Here is a 22,397-nt window from a genome sequence, read left to right as displayed (position 1 = left end):
TTTATCAAGAATAGATGTAATAGCTCAGTCTTCTCCAGGTATTTTAAGATTACATTTATATAGGGCATCTCTTTCCCTCTCCTCCCCACTAAACTATATATATATATATATATATATATATATATATATATATATATATATATATATATATATATATTTACAAGGTAACTTCATGTTCTTTGAGCCTTGCAGTCCCAGCATAGTCCTATCATGTGAAATTTACCAATGAGCAAACTGAGACTGAAAGTGGTTCGTTAACTAACTCGTAGTCACCCAACTAGTCAGTGGAAGAGTCAGAACTTCGAGCCCAGTTTTCTCACACGGAGTCCAAGGATCCTCCAAACCCCAAATGTCAACATTTAAAAGATAGGCACTCATCCCAAGGGGAAAGTTTAAGTGCAAAGAAAACAGGGGAAAACAATCGATATCTGTGTCCCTTTCGGCTGTGTTCATCTGAAAACAATAGCAGACAAACCAAACACTTTCTCCAGCAAATTGATGCCACATTTTGTTCCATGGCATTTACTGAATGGAGAGATTTTGCCTACAGTTTAAAAAAAGGAAAAATCTTTGAGTTGCATGATGTCAATAGACATGCATGCACATACACCACCCCCTAGATTTCATGGATGCTGATTATGTCTGGCTGAAGGGAAAATGTGAGTCCACTGAGGCTTGTAACTACAATTATCATAACCTCTGTTCTCCTGGGGCTCTTGCTGGTGAAGTGGATTAATACACAAGCCTTTGGATTCCCTAGAGGCCTGAGTTCAAATCCTGAGCTTAGGTCATAAGTAAAGATTAAGGTAGTTAATGTAATGTTTTATCTCCATCTGGGAACATTGCAAAGCCATTGCATAGTTTGTTATGATTATTAATCTTTGTTGAGGAAAAGTACAAGATTGAATTTAGTAAATTGATCTTCATGTAGAGGCAAAAGCCCAAATTCTAGGCATTCCCTGAATTCATTCTTGGCTTTTTTCAAAGGAAAAGTGTTTTTTTTTTTTCTAAAGGCATTCAGGCACACTGAGATTGTTTCTACATTGGCACACAGAAGCATATTATTTGCAAAACATCCCAATGTGGACTAAATGTGAACAGAAGGATATGTTTGCTGCTATAGGCATAGATAATTACTAAGAGCATTATGAAAAGACTTCCTTATCCAATTCTCTGCTTTTTTTTTTTTCCTGACAGGTTTATTTCTACTGGATTTGCAGAGTTCCATGTGCCTTTGAGTGGTTTGCTGATCTTTTGTTTTTGCTGGAAGCTCAGATGGCTGAGAAGGGGAAAACCAATTTTCTGAGTTATCATATATTTCTTACTGGATGGGATGAAAATCAGGTATTCATGAAACCATGAAACCGGTGGTGTGCTAGTAAATATTTAATAACCAGTTCTCTGAAAAAAAAGTACACAAACTTTGAAGTTTAATCTCCATTATTAACATATTCTCAAATACTTTTTTTTAAGACTAGACAATTGACAAAACAATAAATCAAGCCCTGATGTGGAGGAGTTAGCCGATTTACAAAGTGTAATTGCTCATATTGAAAATTTAACAAATAGGTCAAGCTAGTTGGTTTGAGCTGGCTCCAGAACACACATTACTGAAACTGAGTAAGCCAACTTGATTTTCTAGACTATATAGGTAGTGAATAGGAATAATCCTCCCCCAGCCAAAAAAAAAAAAAAGGAAATATACAGGAGAAAGAATTAAAGAGCCAGCCTCTAACTCAGAAAAACCTTTGTTTAAGTTCTTTCTCTTATACGATTTGGCTGTGTGACCTTAGACAAGTCACTAACTCTTCAGTGTTTCAAGCAACTCTCTAGGATGAGAAACTGCTGGACAGGTATTGATCTGCCTTGGTGGAAGTCATTAGGATAAAATCATAATTCAAGACAAAGCATGACTATATCTATATAATGATCTGAAGATACAAAAAGATAATTCCATTTAAAAAAAAGAAGAGAGAAACACAAGTTAAATGTTAAGAAAAACTCACTTAAACAATGAGAATTTAGAATTTACAACTAACATTAATTAGAAAAAGAAAAGGAAGATTCCAGAAAACACACTCCCTGTGACGATGAAAATGTTGGGTAGTGGAAAGCAGTAGTAAATTTTGAAACACTGGATTAAATTTATCATGTAAGACTATATTGTCCACTTCAAGAAGTACACTGGACCCCACGTTCCTAATGCATGGTTGCTGATTTCCTGAGTATCTTTTTGGGGCATAGCGGTGTCCAGGGAGCTAACTGTAAAGGTTTCAGTTGGAAACTCTCAAAGACTTACCTTCAAAATATGGATTGCAAAAAGGTGAGAGCTTCAAGAGAGAATAAATTTTTAACACTTGATTAATTGAAAAATCTATTGAGAACCCTCTCTTTAGGCATTCTTATAAATTGTGTGCATGTTAGTAATCTAAAAGAAGAAAAAAAATTCTGTGTTCTATATATTTGTAAAGAGCTAGGTTTTGATTTTTACTAAATAGAATAGATACCAAAAGATGCTAAAAGGTTTTATATCAATAATAGTCTTTTAGTGTTGGTAATGCTGAATGATGAATATTATAACATAAACCATTGCTTTTTTCTCTTTAAATGGGTCTTATCAATGAACCAATTATTAGGTTATGGATTGTGCTATTCCAACCAGTATTTTGCAGCAGGTGGTATTGATATTTACTTCCAAGTAAAGTGTGTTAGACCCAAGGAGATTTGCATTAATAACTGCGTTTGTAAATGGATTCTCCATCTTTCTCTGGGGTTGGCCCCATGGAGCAACACTTTAATTTGGCTCTATGCTTTTGCAAATGAATGAGAGTTTGCTTACTGGTCTACAGCTAAATGAATTTTTATGGTCTGTTTGCATCCCTAGTTAAATATTGTGATTCCTTGGCATTATGTTGAAGTTAGATTTCATTGGAAGCCAAATTTCACACTTCTAGATGAGTTAAATAATGTTAACTACATTTTCTAAACAGTTTTTCTCGTTCATTTAAGTGGCATGTGAATAAATGGGATTTTTGATCAATAATATAGTTCCTTCATATTTGCAGACAATTACATAGTCACTGCTTTACATACATAATTAACTCATTTGATTCTCACAAAATCCCTAAGAGATAGGATTGAAAAGCTACTAATCTTATTTTATAGAAGAAGGACTGAGACCCAGAAAGGGGAAGTAACCTGTCTAAGATCACACAGTGAATAAGTAGATGAGCTGGAACTAAAACCTGGCCCTTTAACGCTAAGTATATTGCTATTTCCAGAATCCTAGGCTTCCTCTCACTTAATAATAACTTATGCTTAGATAAGGGTTCATATTGGTACATCTTGATACAGAACTGAGTTTGGACTTTGTGCAGTAATCCCCAACATTTTTCATTTGATGACAAGTTTTTGATGTCAAAATAAATTAGCACACTCCCACAAGGTAACAGTTGAACTATCCATTTCTGTTAATCAATGAAATACAATGGGAATCCTTTGTGTACACATGGATCAGATTGATAGGGCTCTCAAAATAAATCATTGCTGACTTCCCTTCACCTAGGTACTCTCAACCTACACATTAGAAAGTCATTTCTCTTCAAAATCTTATCATTCTATATTTGTAATTGATCTTAGCAGTTAAATACATTGGGGTTGTGTCTAATAGCAGTGACTATTTTGGAATTGTGAGTGTCTCACTGCTTGATTTTCAACACTATTGCTACTACACTTGTAAAGGCACAGTATGACTGTTTAGTGACTACTTATTTTCTGCATTCCTCTGAATTTAAATTAATTATTTTGATAATTTCCTTCTTGATAAAATTGGAGACACCTAAGGTTGACACACAATTGGGGAATGATGGACAGGATAGAAACTGGTTTTACACAAAGTCAAACATCCAGGAATTAAATGGCCCTCTTAAAAATAATTGTTTAACTGAATTTAACCTTTGTCCTGTCTTTTAGGTCACAAACTAGAATTACAAAAAGTCTTGCCATGGTTACTGAAGTTACCAATCCACAAAAATAATTCACTCACTGAACAATTTAAAAATAAGCATCCTTTACAATTGCCTTCAAGTTAAATCATTAATTATTCTGGGAATATAGCTGCTTTAAAAGCTGTATTGGACATTTTGGCTCAATTACTGGGCAGATGAGTCATTTTGTCAGTACAGTCAGTCAGTATGTCAACAAACATTTATTATGTGCTTACTATGTTCTAGGCATTGTGCTAAATGTGCTGAACCTAAAGAAATATTTTTTAAAGTTCTTATTTTTGCTTTAGTAAAAAAAATGACTAAATTCAACTGGACATTACAAAATTCAGTTCCTTATCTATATCTCAAAAACTTTCTTAATTTTTAAATAACCAAATAAATTCCTGATGTTTATTAAGAACTTGCTATAAGTAAGGTATTTCACTAGATTCCAAGAGGAATTATAAGACATGATCCTGTCCTTGAGCAGTTTTTAAAAATCTACTTGGAATAAGACATATACACAGGGAGAAAAGTTAAGGAAAAAATTTAAGGTAGTATATGTCAATGGATTTCTCTGATCAAATAGCTCACTAGCCAGGGCACTCACTAGAGAAATGCCAATTACAAACCATTCATGTATTCTCATACTATGCAATTTTTGCCTGTCTCTTCCATAAATCTATGGTGTATAGCCTCCATTTTGAATAGCTAGGCTAATGGTATTTGAATGGCCATAGATCTCAGTGCAATTGGTATAATGTCAGCATGTGTAAGAACATCCCTGTCAATGGGAAATCCATGTCTAGCTGGATTTTATACAGGGGATTCTCCATGATAGTGGCAATATACAAGTGCTAAGTGAACATGATAAGCAATATAGACCAAAAGGAGAGCATTATGAACTAGGCTGAGGAGGGAAATTTCCAGATGAAAAGTATTCATAGGAGAAGATCGGATTGGAGAAGAGAATATTTAACAAGGAGAATCATGTGTACAAGAGTACACAAGATGAGACAGAGTAAACCACTATGACTGAAATAAAAAGGTAGGAAAGAGAAAAACTAGTGAAAAATTTGGTGCAAGAAGTTGAGTAGATTTTGAAGGTCCTTGAAAAACAAGATAAGGCATTGGACCTTTATGTAGACAATGGGGATATTTTAAAGTTTTTACATTTGGAAATAACATGATGAAAGTAATGTTTCAGTAAGGTTTATTGAGTGACAGTATAAAGGACATATTAATGTGGGAAGAAATAGAAGAATGAATATTGCTTAGGAAGCTATAGGCACAAGGTGATGAGAAATTGTACCAGGATGGTATAGGTTGGAATAGAAAAATGACACACATAAGAAATATCAAGGTGGAGGCATCACATAGACTTAGTGACTTGATTGGTGAATCAATGTGGTGAAGAAAGTGAGAGTCAAAGATGACTCTCAAGGTACCTGAATGATGGAGGACATGGACCAAAAAAAAAAGTGAATCAAGAAAAGAAATTGACTTTGAGAGGAATTAAGTACATTCTGTTTTAGCCATAATGATGGATATGAGGTAACAATGAGATAATAAAAAGGCAAATGTCCAGCATATAGAAATATAGGATTAGAAACTGGGAGAGGTATCTGGTCTAGAGAGAAAACTTTGAAACACAAGTTTCGTTGTAGGTATGATGGATGGAATCTCTGCATGAGAAAGTCTAAAAACAGAAGATTAGATAGTCCAAGGGTAAGTCTTAGAGCACATTCATATTTAGAGAGCAGAAGGAAACAGGAGACAGAGGAGGAGAGATACAAGAGCCAGGATAATATGAAAGCCTAGAGATGAGCAAGTGCAAGAAGAAAGGAGAGACCAAAAATTTTAAATGATTTATAAAAGTCAATCACAGAAAAGAACTATTGATATATATTGATTAGAAGTATCAATACTAAACGTGTGCACCAAATATTATAGTATCCAAATTAATGAAGGAAAAGCAAAAGAAAGCTAAAGGAGTTACAGGTGGAAATTGGTAACAAACTTGTAAAAGAGGATTTAAATCTTCCCTTCTTAGAACTGGATAAATCTAACCAAAATAAATTTAAAAGAAGTTAGAGATAAATAAAATGTTAGATAAGTTTGATACAATAGATATATATAGAGAGAGGACTGTACAGAGCTAGAAAGTAACATACCTTTTTCTCAGTGGCATATGGTACTTTTACAAAAATTCACCATATATTAAGATAATGCAACAAATTATATTTAATAAATGACTATACAGTCACAGAATAAAAATTAATCAGACACTAAATAACTTAATCTTAAAGAATGAGTGGATTAAATAACAAATCATAAAGCAGTAAATAAGTATATTAAAGAAAATTATTATAATGAGACAACATATCAATATATATGGGACATAGCAAAAGCAGTACAGGAAAATTTCTCTCTTTAAATGTTTATATCCATGAAATAGAGAAACAGCATTTCAATGAATTAGATATGCAATTTTTTAAAAATATAAATAGAACAATTTTTTAAATTGCTAATTCAATACTAAATTGAAAATGCTAAAAATAAAAATGAGATTAGCAAAAAGAATGTTAGAAAATTATTGAATTAATATATAAAACTGAGTTGGTTTTAGGAAGAAACAGACAAATTAGATTAACTATTGATTAAGAGAGAGAAGACAAAATCACCAGCATCAAAATTGAAATTTTGGTTGAATTTACCACTAATGAAGATGAAATCAAAACAATTATTAGGAATTAATTTGCCCAGTTATATGCCAACAAACTTAATGACTTAAGTGAAATGAATTGATACTTACAAAAATATAAATTGTCTATACTAAAAGAAGAGGAAAGAGAATATTTAAATGAAACTATTTTACATGTTGTAAAAGAACTTCTTAAGAAAAAAAGCATCGGGACCAGCAGGGTTTACAAGTGCATTTTACCAAACACTTAAAAATCATCTAATTCAATTATTAAATAAATTATTTAGAACAATTGGTAATGAAGGAGTACTACCAAACTCCTTTTATGAAACAAATATGATGCTGACACCTAAACCAGGAAGTGAAAAAACAAAGAAAGAAAATTAGAAGCCAATTTCTTTAAGGAATATAGATGCAAAAATCTAAATAAAACATTAGCCAACTGACTATAACAATATGTAACAAAGGTTACACATTATAACCAAACAAGATTCATACCAGGTATGTAGGCATGAAGGTTTAATATAAGGGAAACTATTAAAAATAATCATGCAAATAAAAATCATGATTATATAAATAGATGCATAAAAACACAATACTCATTCATATTAAAATTATTAAATAAAAGGTATTAGTGTACTTTTCCTTAATACATATTAATACATATATTTAAAACCATCAGCAGACATTATTTTTAATGGGGATGAGTTAAAGACTTCCCTACATACCAGGAGTAAAAACCAGGATACCTATTATCAAAAATATTATTTAATATTGCACTGCAAATGCTATAAATTGCAAGAATATAAGAAAAATAAATTGAAGATATCAAAATTGGCAAAGAAGTAATAAAACTATCTCTTTATACAGATGATAAGGTGACATATATGGAAAATCCTGGAGATTCAGCTAAAAAAATAATTAAAAGAATCAATAGTTTTAGCAAAATAGTAAGATATATAATAAACCCACATAAATCATCAGCATTTCTATATATCACTAACAAGATCCTATAAGAAGAGAAAACAAGAAATTAATTTAACCATAGAAAGAATAAAATGTGTAGGAGTACATTCTTCCAAAACAAGTCTACAAACTACAAGAACTTAATTATAAAATACTTTTTATGTAAAGTCAGAGTTAAATAATTGGAGAAATAGTCATTGTTCATGGGTGGGCAGAGCCAATATAATTAAAATTACAATTCTATCTAAGCTAATTTACTTATTTAATCCCATGCCAATTAAATTACTAAAAATTATTTTTATTGTAATAGAAATTTATAATGAAATTAATTTGGGAAAACAAGAATATTGATTAAAAGTATCAATACTAAACGTGTGCAGAATATCAACAGAAATAATAGAAAAACTTGAAGGGAAAAGGTCTAGCAGTACCAGATTTAAAACTATATTATAGAGAAGTAATTATAGAAATTATCTGGGACTGGTTAAGAAAGAGAAAAGAAGATCAATGGAACAGAACAGGTATATAGCAAATAATTGTAAAAGATTATAGTAACCTTGTGTTTGGAGGATAAGAATTCACTATTAGGTAAAAATTGTTGGGGAAACTGGTGGCAAAAACTAGATATAGATCAATATTTTACATCATTTATCAAGATAAGATCAAATTAAGTATATGACCTCAGTATAAAAGAATATATAAACAAATTAAAACAAAGAACATATCATCTATTAGATTTTTGCATAGGAGAAAACTTTTATGAATAAACAATAGGTAGCATTAGAAAATGTAAAATGGATAATTTTGGATTCATCAAATTGAAAATTGTACAAATAAATATAATGTAGCTAAGATTAGAAGGAAAACAATAAGTTGGGAAATTTTTTTTATAGTTTCTTGGATCGAGGTCTCACATCTAAAATATATAGAGAACTTTGTCAATATCAGAATATGAGCCATTACCCAATTTATGAAGGGTTAAAACATATAAATAGACAGTTTTGGATGAAGAAATCAGAACTATATATTAACTATATGAAAAATTGCTCAAAATTATTATTAATTAGATAAATTCAAATCCAAATAACTATGAGATATCCTCTTATAACTATAAGATTGTATGAAATGATAAAAGGGGGAAATGACAAATGTTGGAAGAGATGTAGAAAAATGGGAACACTAATATATTGTTGGTGGAACTGTGAAATGATCCATCCACTTTGAAGAGCAATCTGGAATTATACTCTAAAGAGTTATAAAACCTTGCCTAACTTTTGAACCAGTAATACCACCATTAGGTTTATTTCCTAAGGTGATCAAAGAAAAAGGAAAGGAAATTATGTCCTAAAATATTTATAGCATCTCTTTTTGTTGAGGCAAAAAACTGAAAATTGAAAGGACATCCATTAATTAGGAAATGACTCAACAAATTGTGGTATATGCTTGTAATGGAATGCTATTGTGCCATAAGAAATGAAAAAAAAAAAACTGGAAAGGTTTGTATGAAGTGATGCAGAGTAAAATGAACAGAACAAGGAGAATGTTGTTCACAGTAACAATAATGTATGATGATCAGCTGTGAATGACTTAACTATTATAAACATCAATCATTCAGGACATCTCTGTAAAAATTAAAATGGGTTTGACAAATATAAGAATTTTAAAAATTGTTGTGGTTGCCATTTATAATAATTAAAAATTAAATTTTGAGTCTGTTAGTAGCTTTAGTAGCTTTAGTACAGCAAGGTAGAGATAATAAAGGGGGTAATGTAGGAAAGAGATAGAAAATATTGCCAAGCTAAATTAACTAAGTCTGGATCCGAGTGCCTCACTAAAGAGAGTGTCCCACTGAAGACAGGAGAAGAGCCAAAGAGCCAGGGTCTCTGGCCAGGGTCTCCTCAATCCAATCAAGTCACTAAAGCCGAACTCCTCAAGCCACCAAAATTGAATCCAAGGCAGAATTGAATGCCTAATCAAGTTGAGCCCCACCAAACTGAGCCACCAAAAGACAGAGCTGCCAAAAGTCCTTAGCCACCAAAAGAGACAGAGGGTCTCAGAGGCTACTGGTTTCATGGGGTTTTCTCCATACATCAGCTATCCCCGTCATATCTCAGGAATCAGTTTCTTAAATTGCCTGGCACTGCCCAGGGGCCAGTGACTTTGGATTCACCTTCTGTCCTCTGAGGGTGTGAACTTTTATCAAAAGGATTCTCAAGTTCCTGACTGATTTAAGTTAAAAGGGTGGAACACTCCAAGTACTTGATTGATTAAGTTAAGATAAAAAAAAATAAATTCCCTTTCACATCTCCAAGGGACTCATGATGAAAAAGGATATCTACCACCATCGAAATGATATCCACCACATCAAGATGGAGTCAAAATACAGATTGAAACTTAAAATTCTTCCCATTATTTCCTCCATGAATTTTTCTCTAATGAAAACAATATGTGTCTTATTTCACAACAAGAACAGGAAAATATGAATTATATGATAACATGTTCAACTATAAACTATATCATATTACTTGCCTTCTTGGAGAGGGAAAGGAGTAGAAGGGAAGAGGTAGAAAAAGAATGAGACAGATTGGGGCATAGCTAATGTGAAAATGTGTTTCTTTTGGATAAGTATATTTATTATAATATATTAAATATTTATAACAAATTATATATATATATATAATGTTACAAATTATGTTACACATATAAGAAATAAAATAAATGGTAACTCCAAAAAAGGAGTATACTGTTTCATCAGAGACGTTGAGGTAGACAACATATTGCAAGAAGTTAAGTGGCCTGGTTGTGAAGAAAGAGTGACAAGTAATGCAGAATATATATTTGAGCCATTTAACAGTAAAAGCTTGGTGCTTACTTCTACTTAGCTTTGATTTTCCCCTGATGAGAATGCCTAATAATGATCGTTTTTTAAATATTGATTATGGATGATGAAATATGGTCCAATAGATGGGGTACTAGCAAGGTACTCAGAGGACCTATATTCAAATATTGCTGCTAAAATGTACCAACTATACACCTGTTATCCCAGATAAGTCATTTAAGCTGCCGAACCTTCAATTCCTATGACTAAAAAGGTGTTAGAATCTGAGGTCTGAGTCCTTGAAATTCATTAAATCAACAGTCCCTTACTTTATACTTAGGAGCCTTTCATTATCCAAATAATTATATCATGCTATGATTTTTTTTATTTTAGGCTGCCCACATAGCTTTACACTGGGATGAAAATGTTGATGCAATTACTGGTCTAAAGCAGAAGACATTCTATGGAAGACCTAACTGGAACAATGAGTTCAGACAACTAGCTTACAACCACCCCAGGTAGGGTTAGTTTATTGACTATGCATATTCTGCCTCTCTCTAGATTAATCTAAAGTGCTCTTTAATTTGAAAGTCATTGGATACTAATTGTTTAATGCATGTCATTGTTTCTAAATAAGACTCTTCTCTCTGGAGAATATGTACTTCATCTTTATCAGAAAATATCAGAGTTAAGGTGTCAAAAAGTTAGTATTTGCCAACTTGTTTTGACTAACTCAAAAATCTTCCCTCTTTATCAGCCCAAACTCAAATTTTTCAAACACCCTAATTTAAAAATATTTCTTACCCTGCATATATCTTTAAGAATTCGCCAGAGAATACAGTTGTTCCTTAATTGTTATTAAATTAAAATATCCAGTTTGGTTGGGCTAAAAATCTAACTAGAGCTTCTTGCTTTAAAAGTCTTAATATCAAACAAGGAGTGATAGATCATCATTTATACTCTTATCTCAGTCTCTGTTTTTCAGGCAGTAGAAAAGTCAGAAATTGTGAATCATTTAGTGTGTTCTTTGGGTAAGATACTATTTTTGAAAATAAAAGTATTCTACCCCGAAGTTTCCAATTGTTCAAAGAAATTATCTAGTTTTCAAGAGTAAGCATGTGGTCAGAATTTTCATTATATAGCATAGGGTGGGGGGGAAATCCCTTTCCAGAGCAAATAGACCTTGGAAGTAATTGTGTAGTACATTCCAAAGAAACTATTAACCAAAAGATCCTGGATTCAAATCTGGCCTCAGATACCTCCTAGCTATGTGATCCTAGAAAAATAACTTCCATTGCCCAGCCTTTACCACTCTCCTGCCTTAGAACCAATACACTGAATTGATTCTAAGATTGAAGAAGGTAAGAGTGTGAAAAAAGAAACTATTAAATATTTTGCTACTATGTTAAAAATAAATCCAGTCTATGGAGCCAAATTTCCTTATTCAATTCATCCCAATTTTACTTAATTGTCATCATCATCATCATCATCATCATCATCATGAAGCATTTAATTTTTTTAATTATGTGTGATGTCATAGTAGTTGCAATCCAAAGAAGACACTAAACGCTATCATAGATCCATTGACACTAACTCCTTTCCATAGGACAGTATATCCTTAACTAACACAGTCATTAAGGTAATGCATGATTGCATAGCATACTATTACCTAAAAGTCAATGGAAAGTTAATTTAATCAGTGTAAGAGTATATAATTCAAAGGATCATAAGATTGTAGAGCTGGAAGAGAACTCATGAGCTGCCCACTCCAACTTTCTCATTTTGCAAGGTAAGAAAATGAGGACCTAGGACTTGTTCACAGTTAGACAGACAGGAAATTTCAGAGGTATCCTTCGAACCAATTGAGCAGGGGCAAAAATGAACCTTAATAATACCATGCCCAAACTGGACAGTCTTGTTTTCTAAAACTGAAAAGCACCTTAATAATTCAGAGTGTGGGAAGGCAGTCAACTCTTTCCTGGCTGATTTAGGAAGGCTTCATAGAGAATTTCAATAATTATTTAGATTTCATAAAAAAAATAATGAGTGGTTTGGATGGTAGTGAAGGGACAAGGAAAAGATATGAAAAGGACTAAGAAGTAACAGCAATAAATAAGTCTTTGAATAGATATGCTAACACAAATAGAAGTCAGGGTAGAATCTAGGCTAAAGTGAGAAAGATAATTGTCCAATAGGAAAAGTAAAGATATTAATGGATGTGGGACTTATTACTGAAAAGGATTTTGGACGTCCTGGCCTCAAAGCCCCTTATTTTACAGATGAGGAAGCAGACCCAGAGCTTGCTTTAGCAAAGCAAGTTAAGCTTTAAAGCTTCTTCAACCTTTGAGGGGCAGAAGTAAGTCTGGCCAAAGTAATCGGTTAAAAAGACCACTTTAGTAGTAGTGATGATGATGCACTATAGGGGAATGGTGGTTAAAGTGGGAGATTTGTCCAAATAAGATTTGTGATTCTTCAGCTGAGAGCTGTCAAGTAAGTTAACTAGCCTAATGCAATCACAGTGGGAATAGAGTTGAAAGGGGGCTGATAAAGGAGATGTGAAGAAAAATCAGTGTCAGGATATAGCTAATCAGGTGTTAGTAAGGCACAGAAATAAGTCGAAAATTACTCAGAGATTGCTGATGAGGAAGAACAGAGGGGATGGTGCTGACAAACAATGGGCAAAATGAGCACAGGGGGCATCTTGGAGGAAAGATAAATCGGTTTGAACTGCAGTGGTTGTTTAGTATATAGTTTCTGTAGAAGGAGTGGGGCTTGGAAAAGCTAGCGTAATAATGCCACTTTATGATGGTTCAGCTGGCTTCATCTTTTATAATTTTCACCTTATAGTCAGAGAAAAAAATCAATTGCAAAAGCATTTTATAGTCACTTCTCAATTATCAAAGAGTGGGTTTTTGACACTAAGCTTTTGATTCTTTTCTTTTTCCACATAAAAATCTTGGCTTACAATTCATGTTGATGTTATCACCTATGCCTCTTAGAAATGTCACTTATTGACATCTTACATTATCTCTGCTAACTTACCTTACATGCAGCCTGCAGCACGGTAGGGAAGTCTCTAAAAACAAAAACATTTAATTATCTCCCTGCCCAGGAAAGGTATGAACCAGAAACAGAGAGAGCTGAGAAAGAAAAAGAGAGAGAACAAACGATGGAATTATGAACTCTGCCCAGCTGTTGTTTTGTATGGTTGCTAAGATGCAATTTTATCTAACCCCAGCATGAAGTAGTCAACAAGAAAGAGGGGCAGAAGGACAGGTGAGAGGATGAATTAAGAGTTTTATTCTTGGGGCAGTTAGGTTGTTCCGTGATTAGAGAACCAGGACTGGAAATGGATGTCCTGGATTCAAATTTTGTCTCAGACACTTCCTAGATATATGACCCTGGGATAATCACTTAGCCCTAATTACCTAGCCCTTACTCCTCTTTTTAGTATATTTAGTAACAATTTTAATATGAAAGGCAAGGTGTTTTTTTTTAAACCCTTACCTTCTGCCTTAGAATCAGCACTAAGGCAGAAGAGTGTTAAGGGCTAGGCAATGGGGGTTAAGTACAGCTAGGAAGTGTCTGAGGACAGATTTGAACCCAGGACCTCCCATCTCTAGACCTGGCTCCCAATCCACTGAGCTACCCAACTGCCCCAGAAGATAAGAGTTTAAAAAGGGGGGTTCTAAACTTTCCTGGATAGTATTCAACACCATTATTTTGTCTGAAGCAAAATCCTAGAACCTCAGATTTTCAGATACAATTACCAAAGCGCACATTTAAAAGCCAAATACAATTTTTTGAAAGTGTTTACTCTTTAGGATTGTGTGTGCTTATTCTCCTAACCAATGGCTTGGATAATAAAGAGTTGACCCTTTTTGTCACCCCTATTAGCTTTATAATGTTATGTTAGCTTTAGTAGAAAGCACATGAAAGCTGGAAATATTTTTAAGATATATTTTTCATCCTATATGAAAAGGGTATTTTTAATGATCATATTGAATAATCATTTAACCCACAGTTACATAATGCTTTAAGGTTTGCAAAGTATGTTATATATATATATTTACATATATATATAATTTCATTTGAACCTTACAACAGAGCTGTAATTTTAAGAAAAGCCTATGCCACTACATTTTACAAATTAGGAAACTGAGTCTCGGAAACTAAGTGATTTGCCCAAAGTTAAAAAACTAGTTAGTGTCATGACCTGAATGGTTCACAGTATTCTCACTGGTGAGATGCATTTTACCAGAGCTCTGCTATTCCAAAGAGTAAACAATTTATCTATCAATCCATCTATCTTTTGCCTTCTTATTGATGTTTCTAATTATTCCTTCCTGTTCCCACAAACTTGACTGAAACTTTCATCCTGCTGGAGTCATCTCATTTCCCCCACTCATTAGGAACATTTTCATCAGAAAGGTCTATTTGCCCTTTCACAAACTCTAGTGGAGTTGAGTGCCTTTCAGCCCAATAACCATGTAAACTTCCTCAGCTTCTTGATAAAGGTCTTGATATCTTCCAAAACAGATGGAGGCCCCAGGGTTTGAATTTCACTTAATGCTTTCACTATGGCATATTTCCTAGCCCAAGAAAAAGGATTAAGATTTTAAAAAATTTTTAACCTTTGAATTTAGACCTCTGTTGCTTACTAGACAATTTCAAGTGCCAGTATAATGAATAATAGACACATGTAGGCAAAAGTCAATTGGTGTTTTATCCCTGGAATACCAGAGCTCAGAAAAAAAGTCATCTCACCAATGAGACAACTAAGCATCACCCTTCAGAAAGACAATGACCCCTTTAAAATAATTTTGTTTTCTGCTTTGTAAAAAGAAGATTTATGTTTAATGAAGCTTTTAATGAAGAAATCTCGGAAAGAGAATGCCAATAAAATCTAATTTTTAAAAGAGAAAATCTAATATTTAGAAGTATTTCAATATCCTGGCCTTTGTCCAGATATAAATGAAACACACAATCCAATTACTGTTCTGCACAAAGGACAAAGTCACATTAATTTTCCTCAAGATGGTTATTAAAGAGATAAACTGTATTTTTTTCTTATTATGTCAAGGATATGTTTGTTCCCAATCATACTTGGCTACTCTTGCAAGACTGGTCTCTTCTGTCATTAGCTCATCTCTATTGGCAGAGATAGGTCAGTAGGAATTGGTGGATTTGTTAGTGGTCTAAGAAAAGAGCCTTTGTTCTTGAGGGCCTTTGAAGTGAGAATCTCAACCATTTCTATTCATCACCAGAAAGCTAAGAATCCTTTTGACTTACTCTTTTAAAAACATTTACCTGTTCACTCAAAGCTATGGCTTACTCTTTCTCCCAGAAGAAAGAGTTAAATAAAAAGAATAAAGGAAAAGGGTAGAGAAAACACTTTTTTTAGAAGATGAAAACCAGAACCAAAAAAAAAAGCTCGAAGGGAAGCAGATCAAAGAGAAAAGTGCCAGCTACAAAAAGAAGCAGAAAATTGCAAAAATAACAGTAATAGGGAAACAAATTGATGGACATCAAAATGAATACAAATAAGGAAAGAGGAAGAAAAATTAAAAATAGATGAAAGGCTGAAAAGAGAAAAATCTGACAGCTTATACTTTTGTTTTTGTTTGTAATTAATTTTCATAATTATTAAGGCTTCGATATGAAAATAGAAGTATGCTAAAAAACATTTCAGCACACAGAAAAGGTATATATTAAAAAACAAAGTCAATTTGCTGCCATACCCACACTAATATCCATAAGGCAACTTATGCATTATAAAAGATAGATGATAGAAATCTTCAGGAAATAACTCAATACAAGAACAATGAAAAAAAAATCTCTCCATAATTTGGCATGAGGAGACAAACCTCTCAACTGTGAACAAGCTAACTACATGGTGTTGGAAAAGAACTACCACCTCTCCTGGACTCAGTTTCCTTATCTGTAAAAAAGAAAAATGTTAAACATGATAAACTCTGAAGTCTTATCAAATTCTGAAATGCTACAATTTACTCAATGTATTAATATCCATAAATGTGAGGCTGGAGCAGCTGGGAGGCAAAATGAAATACTGCCAGGCTTGGAGGCAGGAAGCCTCATCTTCCTGACTTCAACTTTCGCCTAGCTTTGTGACCCTGGGTAAGTGCCTTACCCTGTTTGTCTCAGTTTCCTCATCTGTAAAACAATCTAGAGAAGAAAATGGCAACAAATTCCAGTATCTTTGTCAAGAAAACCCCAAATGGGGTCACAGAGAGTCAGACATGACTCGAAACTACTGAGCAACAACTGTATTGTCACCTATAGAAATAGGTATTCTTTATAAAAATCAAGATTGAATTTCACTTTAGTGAGCTTTCTGAATATGTTTTTCATGCTTTTGACAAATATTTAGATTGGCAGGCAGAGTAGGTCCCAAGAAAAGAAAATGATTAGGAACCACATTTTTATAATTTTCAGTTATCTCATTGATGAGAACACTCAGGACATATTCCTCAACCTTCAGAACTTGTGGTTCTGTTGTTTTTCATGAACTAATCTTTGATTATTTTCATTCTTTTCCTTTTTTACTTTAAGCATTATTTTATATCTAACTACTTCAGACATGTCTAACACTCTACCCAACCTTAGCAGGGGGCAAAATGCTGAATAATTAATTATCATAAAGCATTTTGTAATATGATATATGGACCTATTTTTCATAATTCACATAAAAATATCTTTCTTTTTATCTTTCTAAAAAAAATTTCCAGGTGTTTTAGGGAAGTCATACAGAATAGCAGAATGCCACCATCACTAATTCTTAAATACAAGTCATCTGTTTTCAGTACCATTTTACTTTTTATTATTTCAACAAGTATATCTTAAATACCTACTGCACATATAGCATTTTTGCATCATTATGATCTCAAAGGATTATGTCTAACTCAAAATAATTGTAATTTTGTCTTTCAAAAATTTCATCTCTTCCTATAATTCTTGAAAAATTGAAATGTATATTTTCTCTGGCTACTTTAAATAGTGTTCCTAAAATGAAACTATACTTTTTTTTTATAAGAGCATTTAAAAAATTTTAAAGTTATTATACATGCATCTGATAAGAATTCATTTGGGATATAAGATTATGTTGCCCTACAAAATATGTCAATATTGTAGAAGATAACAGAATATGCTACATTAGACTCGATTGTCACCAGTACAACAAGCTTTGACCATATCCCCAACTTAGTCTCCTCTCTGATCTCTGTTTACTTCTATTTAATCAATATCATTGTCAATTCTAAAAGTTTTCTGTGTGTTTCAAATACAGAGAATACTAACAAAACAGATCCACAGGAATGCATACCTGCAACCAAGACAATTTCTTTCAGGAATAAATAGTCTTTTGAGTAACCTACAAGAACAATACTATGGAAAATCTTGACCAAATGGCCATAAACAATAGCTCTTTTGAAACCATTCCATTCTCAGTACCCTTCTTACTGCTATACAGTATCTCTAATTGGGCATCTGAGATGTCACCTGTATTATCTGTTGCCTTGTACTCAATAGCCCGGTGCATATATGTTGGCTAGATTGTTAGCCCAGTAATTCATCTCTTCAGAGCTGTTTATCTAAGCAAGTGTTCTGGGACACCTTTTCTGGTACATTCAAATATGTTATCTTCCAACATCAATTTAGGGCCTTTAGCTTAAAGATCCCAGCAATAATTGAAAATCTGAGCTAGGAGAACAGGCAGTGGCATTGAACCTATTGATGGTGGAGATAGGCTTGTGGGTCTTTAGACCCTAACAGGTTTTAGGAACTTGGCCCTAATAATGAGCAACAAAAGCTTTAGAGCTGAGAAATATTGATTTGGGATAGTAGTAGCAATGAAGGAACACAGAAAAACAAAAGGACTTTCAAAACAAAATGGGATTTCAAGAATCTTCTGCACAATACAAGTTTCCTACATATAAAAGGAACCTCTCCTATGGTTACATAGGCACACACTCTGATATTGTTTTTCTGCAACAATTCTCACCAAATCATATATGATTTTCTTTCACGAATTAACAATCATCCATTTTCCCACCTAGAGAGTACATAATTATCTTCTAATCAATGTTTCAAAGCATCTTGTCCAGAGGTTAAAAGAACTATTGTTTGTATTGCATGATCCAATTATTTTAACCATTAATTACAGCAATGAACTTCCACTAAGCTATAATTCAGTTGCCTTATCATGGCATGAAGGCAAGCAACTCAAAGTCATTAAAATTTATGCCAAAGAAGCATAAACCTCAGTAGAAATACCAAGCTGGAAGTGCCTGACCAGATTATGGGTCTGAAATTGAAGGGCCAGTCTGACTCAGTTTAGAGGAGGTCTTCATTAGATCCTTGGTCATGAAATGTTGAAATATCTTGAACACAACTCTTTTTGTTGAATGCCCATACTTTCCCCTAGAAGTATATAGTCAGTTTTGATGGATAGTTGATCCTTGGTTGAAAACCCAATTCTCTTGCCTTTCTGAATATCATGTTCCAGACCTATGGTCCTTTAGTGTAGAAGCTGCCAGGTCTTGTGTGATCCTGATTGGTGCTCCTTGGTATCTTAATTGTCTCTTTTTGGCTTCTTATAGAATTTTCTCCTTAGCTTGAAAGCTCTGGAATTTTGCAATTACATTTCTGGGAGTTGTCTTTTGAGGATTTAGTGTAGAGGGTGTTCTATGAATTCTTTCAATGTCTATTTTTCCCCTTGTTCAAGAACATCAGGGCAGTTTTCTTGGGTGATTTCTTGTAGTATGATGTCAAGATTTCTGTTTATTTCTGGCTTTTCAGTTAGACCAATGATTCTCAAATTATCTCTCCTTGCTCTGTTTTCCTGATCTGTCATCTTCTCAGTGAGATATTTTGTGGTTTTTTTTTCCTATTTTGTCAATCTTTTGACTTTGCTTTGTTAATTTGTGCTGTTTTGCAAGATCATTGTATTCCAGTTGCCTAATTCTGATCTTTAAAGACTGGTTTTCCTTTTCAGTTTGGTCTATCCTGCTTTTCATGGCTTCCAGCTGTTTCTCCAATTGGGAGTTCTTGTCCTTTAAACTGTTATTTTCTCTTTGAACTATTTCCCACTTCTCTTGCCAGAAGGCTTCCATATTTTTGATAAGCTCCAATTTAAATTCTTCAAGAGTTTGTGGACAATTTCCATTTTTTGGAAGGTTTTGGGTTTATTTGAATTTTCTCCTCTATTTCCTCTGTAGCCTGAGTTTTTCCTCCATAAAAAATTTCCAGGGTCAACCCCGTCTTCTTGTTTTTTTGTTTTGGTAGAGGGAGGTTGTAGCTTCTAGGCACAATTTGCCATCACTGTGGAGGTTTTTCCTTCCCTTTTTAGTCAGAAATCTGAGTGATATGGGCAGGATCTCTGTGTATGGAGTTAAGGAGCAAGGATTTTGCCTAAGGCAAGCTCTTGAATCTCTACAGCTTCTACTGTTTGCTGCCCTTCTCTGTGTTATCTTCCCACAAGTGCCCAAGGTCTGGGCTCTTCAGCTTGCTAGGGTTTCAGGTGTAGCTGCTCTCAGGGGTAGGTCTTTAGTGGTCTTAGTCAGCTCCCAAGGACCTAGAGGTGCCCCTCACTCACTCGCTGATTCTGGTGTGCGCTGGCTCTGACTCTGACTCTGTAGGAGGGGTGGGGGAGGGTAGATCAGCTCACGTTTTGATAGGAGCTTTTTCACCCCCTTATAGCGTGGAAATGCCCAAATCCCATGTACCTTCAATTCTGCGCCCTACTGTAAAGTCCCTTCATTCTTGTGAATTTGTTTTTTTTGATCTTTTGAGGTAGTCTATATCGCTGGGTGCTGAGGAGAGGAAGAGTCTTGCATCTAGACTGCCACCATGTTTACCTGGAAGACCATGAACACAACTCTTGAAAATCATTTTCTAAGGGGTCTGTTTTCTGTCTCAATGAAGGGGACCCCTACATGAATGTATGTGTGAATCCTTTAGTATTCTAAATTACAATCAAATCCAATCTATAATTTCAAATGGAATTAATTTTCTGAGTGTATTTTAAAATTGAGATATAGGGCTTTAGAGAACTCAATTTCAGAAGGCCATTTCAGGCACTCAAAGAAATTTTGTTGGTCCACTTTCTAGTTTCCTATATTGTACTTAGATTTTACTTTCATGTATCATACTGGCTCCTTTACTTTATCTTGATTTTCCTACAAATAGTTTTATTTCTTCTTTTCTCCTTCCACAAACCTTCTTGTGATAAACATTTTTCTTCACTTAGTGCCCAGTGATGAATTTGTCCAGCCCAAGAAACTCATAATATTATGTGTGTGTGTGTGTGTATGTGAGAGAGAGAGAGAGAGAGAGAGAGAGAGAGAGAGAGAGAGAGAGAGAGAGAGAGAGAGAGAGAGAGGGAGGGAGGGAGGGAGGGAGGGAGAGAAAGAGAGAGAGAGAGAGAGAGAGAGAGAGAGAGAGAGTTTATGTAAGGGACTTTGATGAGTTCAACCCCATCATTTTACAAGTGGGGGAAGTCCCAGAACCCTAGAAAAGTTGTAATTTTCCCAGGGCCACACAGCTACTAAGTGTCTTAGGTGGGACTTGACCCCAGGTATTTCTGACTCTATGTCTAGTACACTCTCCACAATACTACACTGCCTTGCCTTCCAAATATTAACAAGGACATGGAATGGTTTTGATTGCCAATAACTAGAGGCAGTATCTACATCACTGAAAGTACTGATGACTAAAATAGTGATGCTGAAGTATAAGCAGACGCCTATACTGCCCATTTCAGTGCAGAGCCTTTCCTCTTCCTTCTCTTCCATCTTCTCACTTTGTGGACTCCATTGTAAACCACAAATGTGCCCCAACCTGTCCCGACACTAGTGGAACTTTCTGGTTATCTGTCCAGCATCCCTTGCTCTTGCTGCTGATCCCACTATGTCAGAAGAAAGTGAGGGAGCCTCCAGTCTATTGGGAAGACCCCCAGGATTGAACTTCTATGAGGACTGGGACATGAGTGATCTGGCAAGAATGGGCTGCAATCTACATCGCTGAAGGGAATTCTCAAAGGAGGGAGGTCATGTATCCATTTGAGTATTCGAGAGCCCCACCTAGTGGGCAATATTAATGGTAACATTAATCCATGCATCATTTCCTCCCAGAGAAATCTACAGAACAATTTTGATGCAGAAATCTCCGTGTGTGAATACCTGTTTTGAAATGTGATTTTGTGTCTTTAAATATCACCACAGATTGTTTTTTTCACGATTTGCTTAGGAGCTGAAGAAAAAAGTTAAAGTGTATCAGAGTGAATAAAATGAGCTTCTTTTCATTTACAGATAAAAGGAAAATATAGAACTATGTCTGCCATTTAATTGGAAGTTGACTAGAACCATATTGTATGAATGAATTTTATCTCACCCATTGTTTTCAGGAATTTAAAAATACTTTCATGTTAATTTGGGTAAATGTGTCCATCTGGTTTCACATTTGCCTGTATGCACACCCTTCATTTCTCATTTGTACATGTGCATAATGCTTTTAGTACCACATTTCAAAAAATTTAGCATTCAGATTAGGGCACATGGGAACTCTATTGACAAAAATATCTTCAAGTTCATTTACTTTAACTCTTTTAATACTCAATTAAATTATATTCAGATATTAGATGAATTATATAATAGTTGGGAGGGGAGACACAATAGATTCACATATAAAGTAGATTCAGTCTCATTATGTAAAGCCTTGACAAAAAAGAGAGAGAAACTCAAAACCCAAGATTTATAAACAGAAAAAATGTATGGATATGTTTATATTTTATTTTATGTTTTTCTGGATTACTGAAGAAACTACTTTAGCTGTTCCCCAAGTCTACCCTTTTTATGTGCTAGAAGAAAGAAGAAAAGAAGGCAAGAGTTTAGACCTCAGTGTTCTA

The 22,397-nt window shown here is 34.1% G+C and overlaps 1 protein-coding gene across 1 annotated transcript in view; it reads left to right on the top strand.

The window, feature by feature from the left end:
- NOX3 (NADPH oxidase 3) overlaps window positions 1–22,397 on the top strand; it is a 104,868-nt gene that overhangs the window by 74,492 nt on the left and 7,979 nt on the right. Inside the window, exons 9-10 of the mRNA XM_007484802.2 lie at window positions 1,198–1,344; window positions 10,868–10,992. Of these exons, the coding sequence (XP_007484864.2) occupies window positions 1,198–1,344; window positions 10,868–10,992 (272 nt within the window). The remainder of the gene's footprint in view (window positions 1–1,197; window positions 1,345–10,867; window positions 10,993–22,397) is intronic.

The sequence above is a fragment of the Monodelphis domestica genome, chromosome 2, assembly GCF_027887165.1.
Source record: "Monodelphis domestica isolate mMonDom1 chromosome 2, mMonDom1.pri, whole genome shotgun sequence".
In the NCBI taxonomy this organism is placed as follows: domain Eukaryota; kingdom Metazoa; phylum Chordata; class Mammalia; order Didelphimorphia; family Didelphidae; genus Monodelphis; species Monodelphis domestica.
Note: the sequence above shows the minus strand (reverse complement) of the source record. Positions and strands in the feature narration are given on the sequence as shown.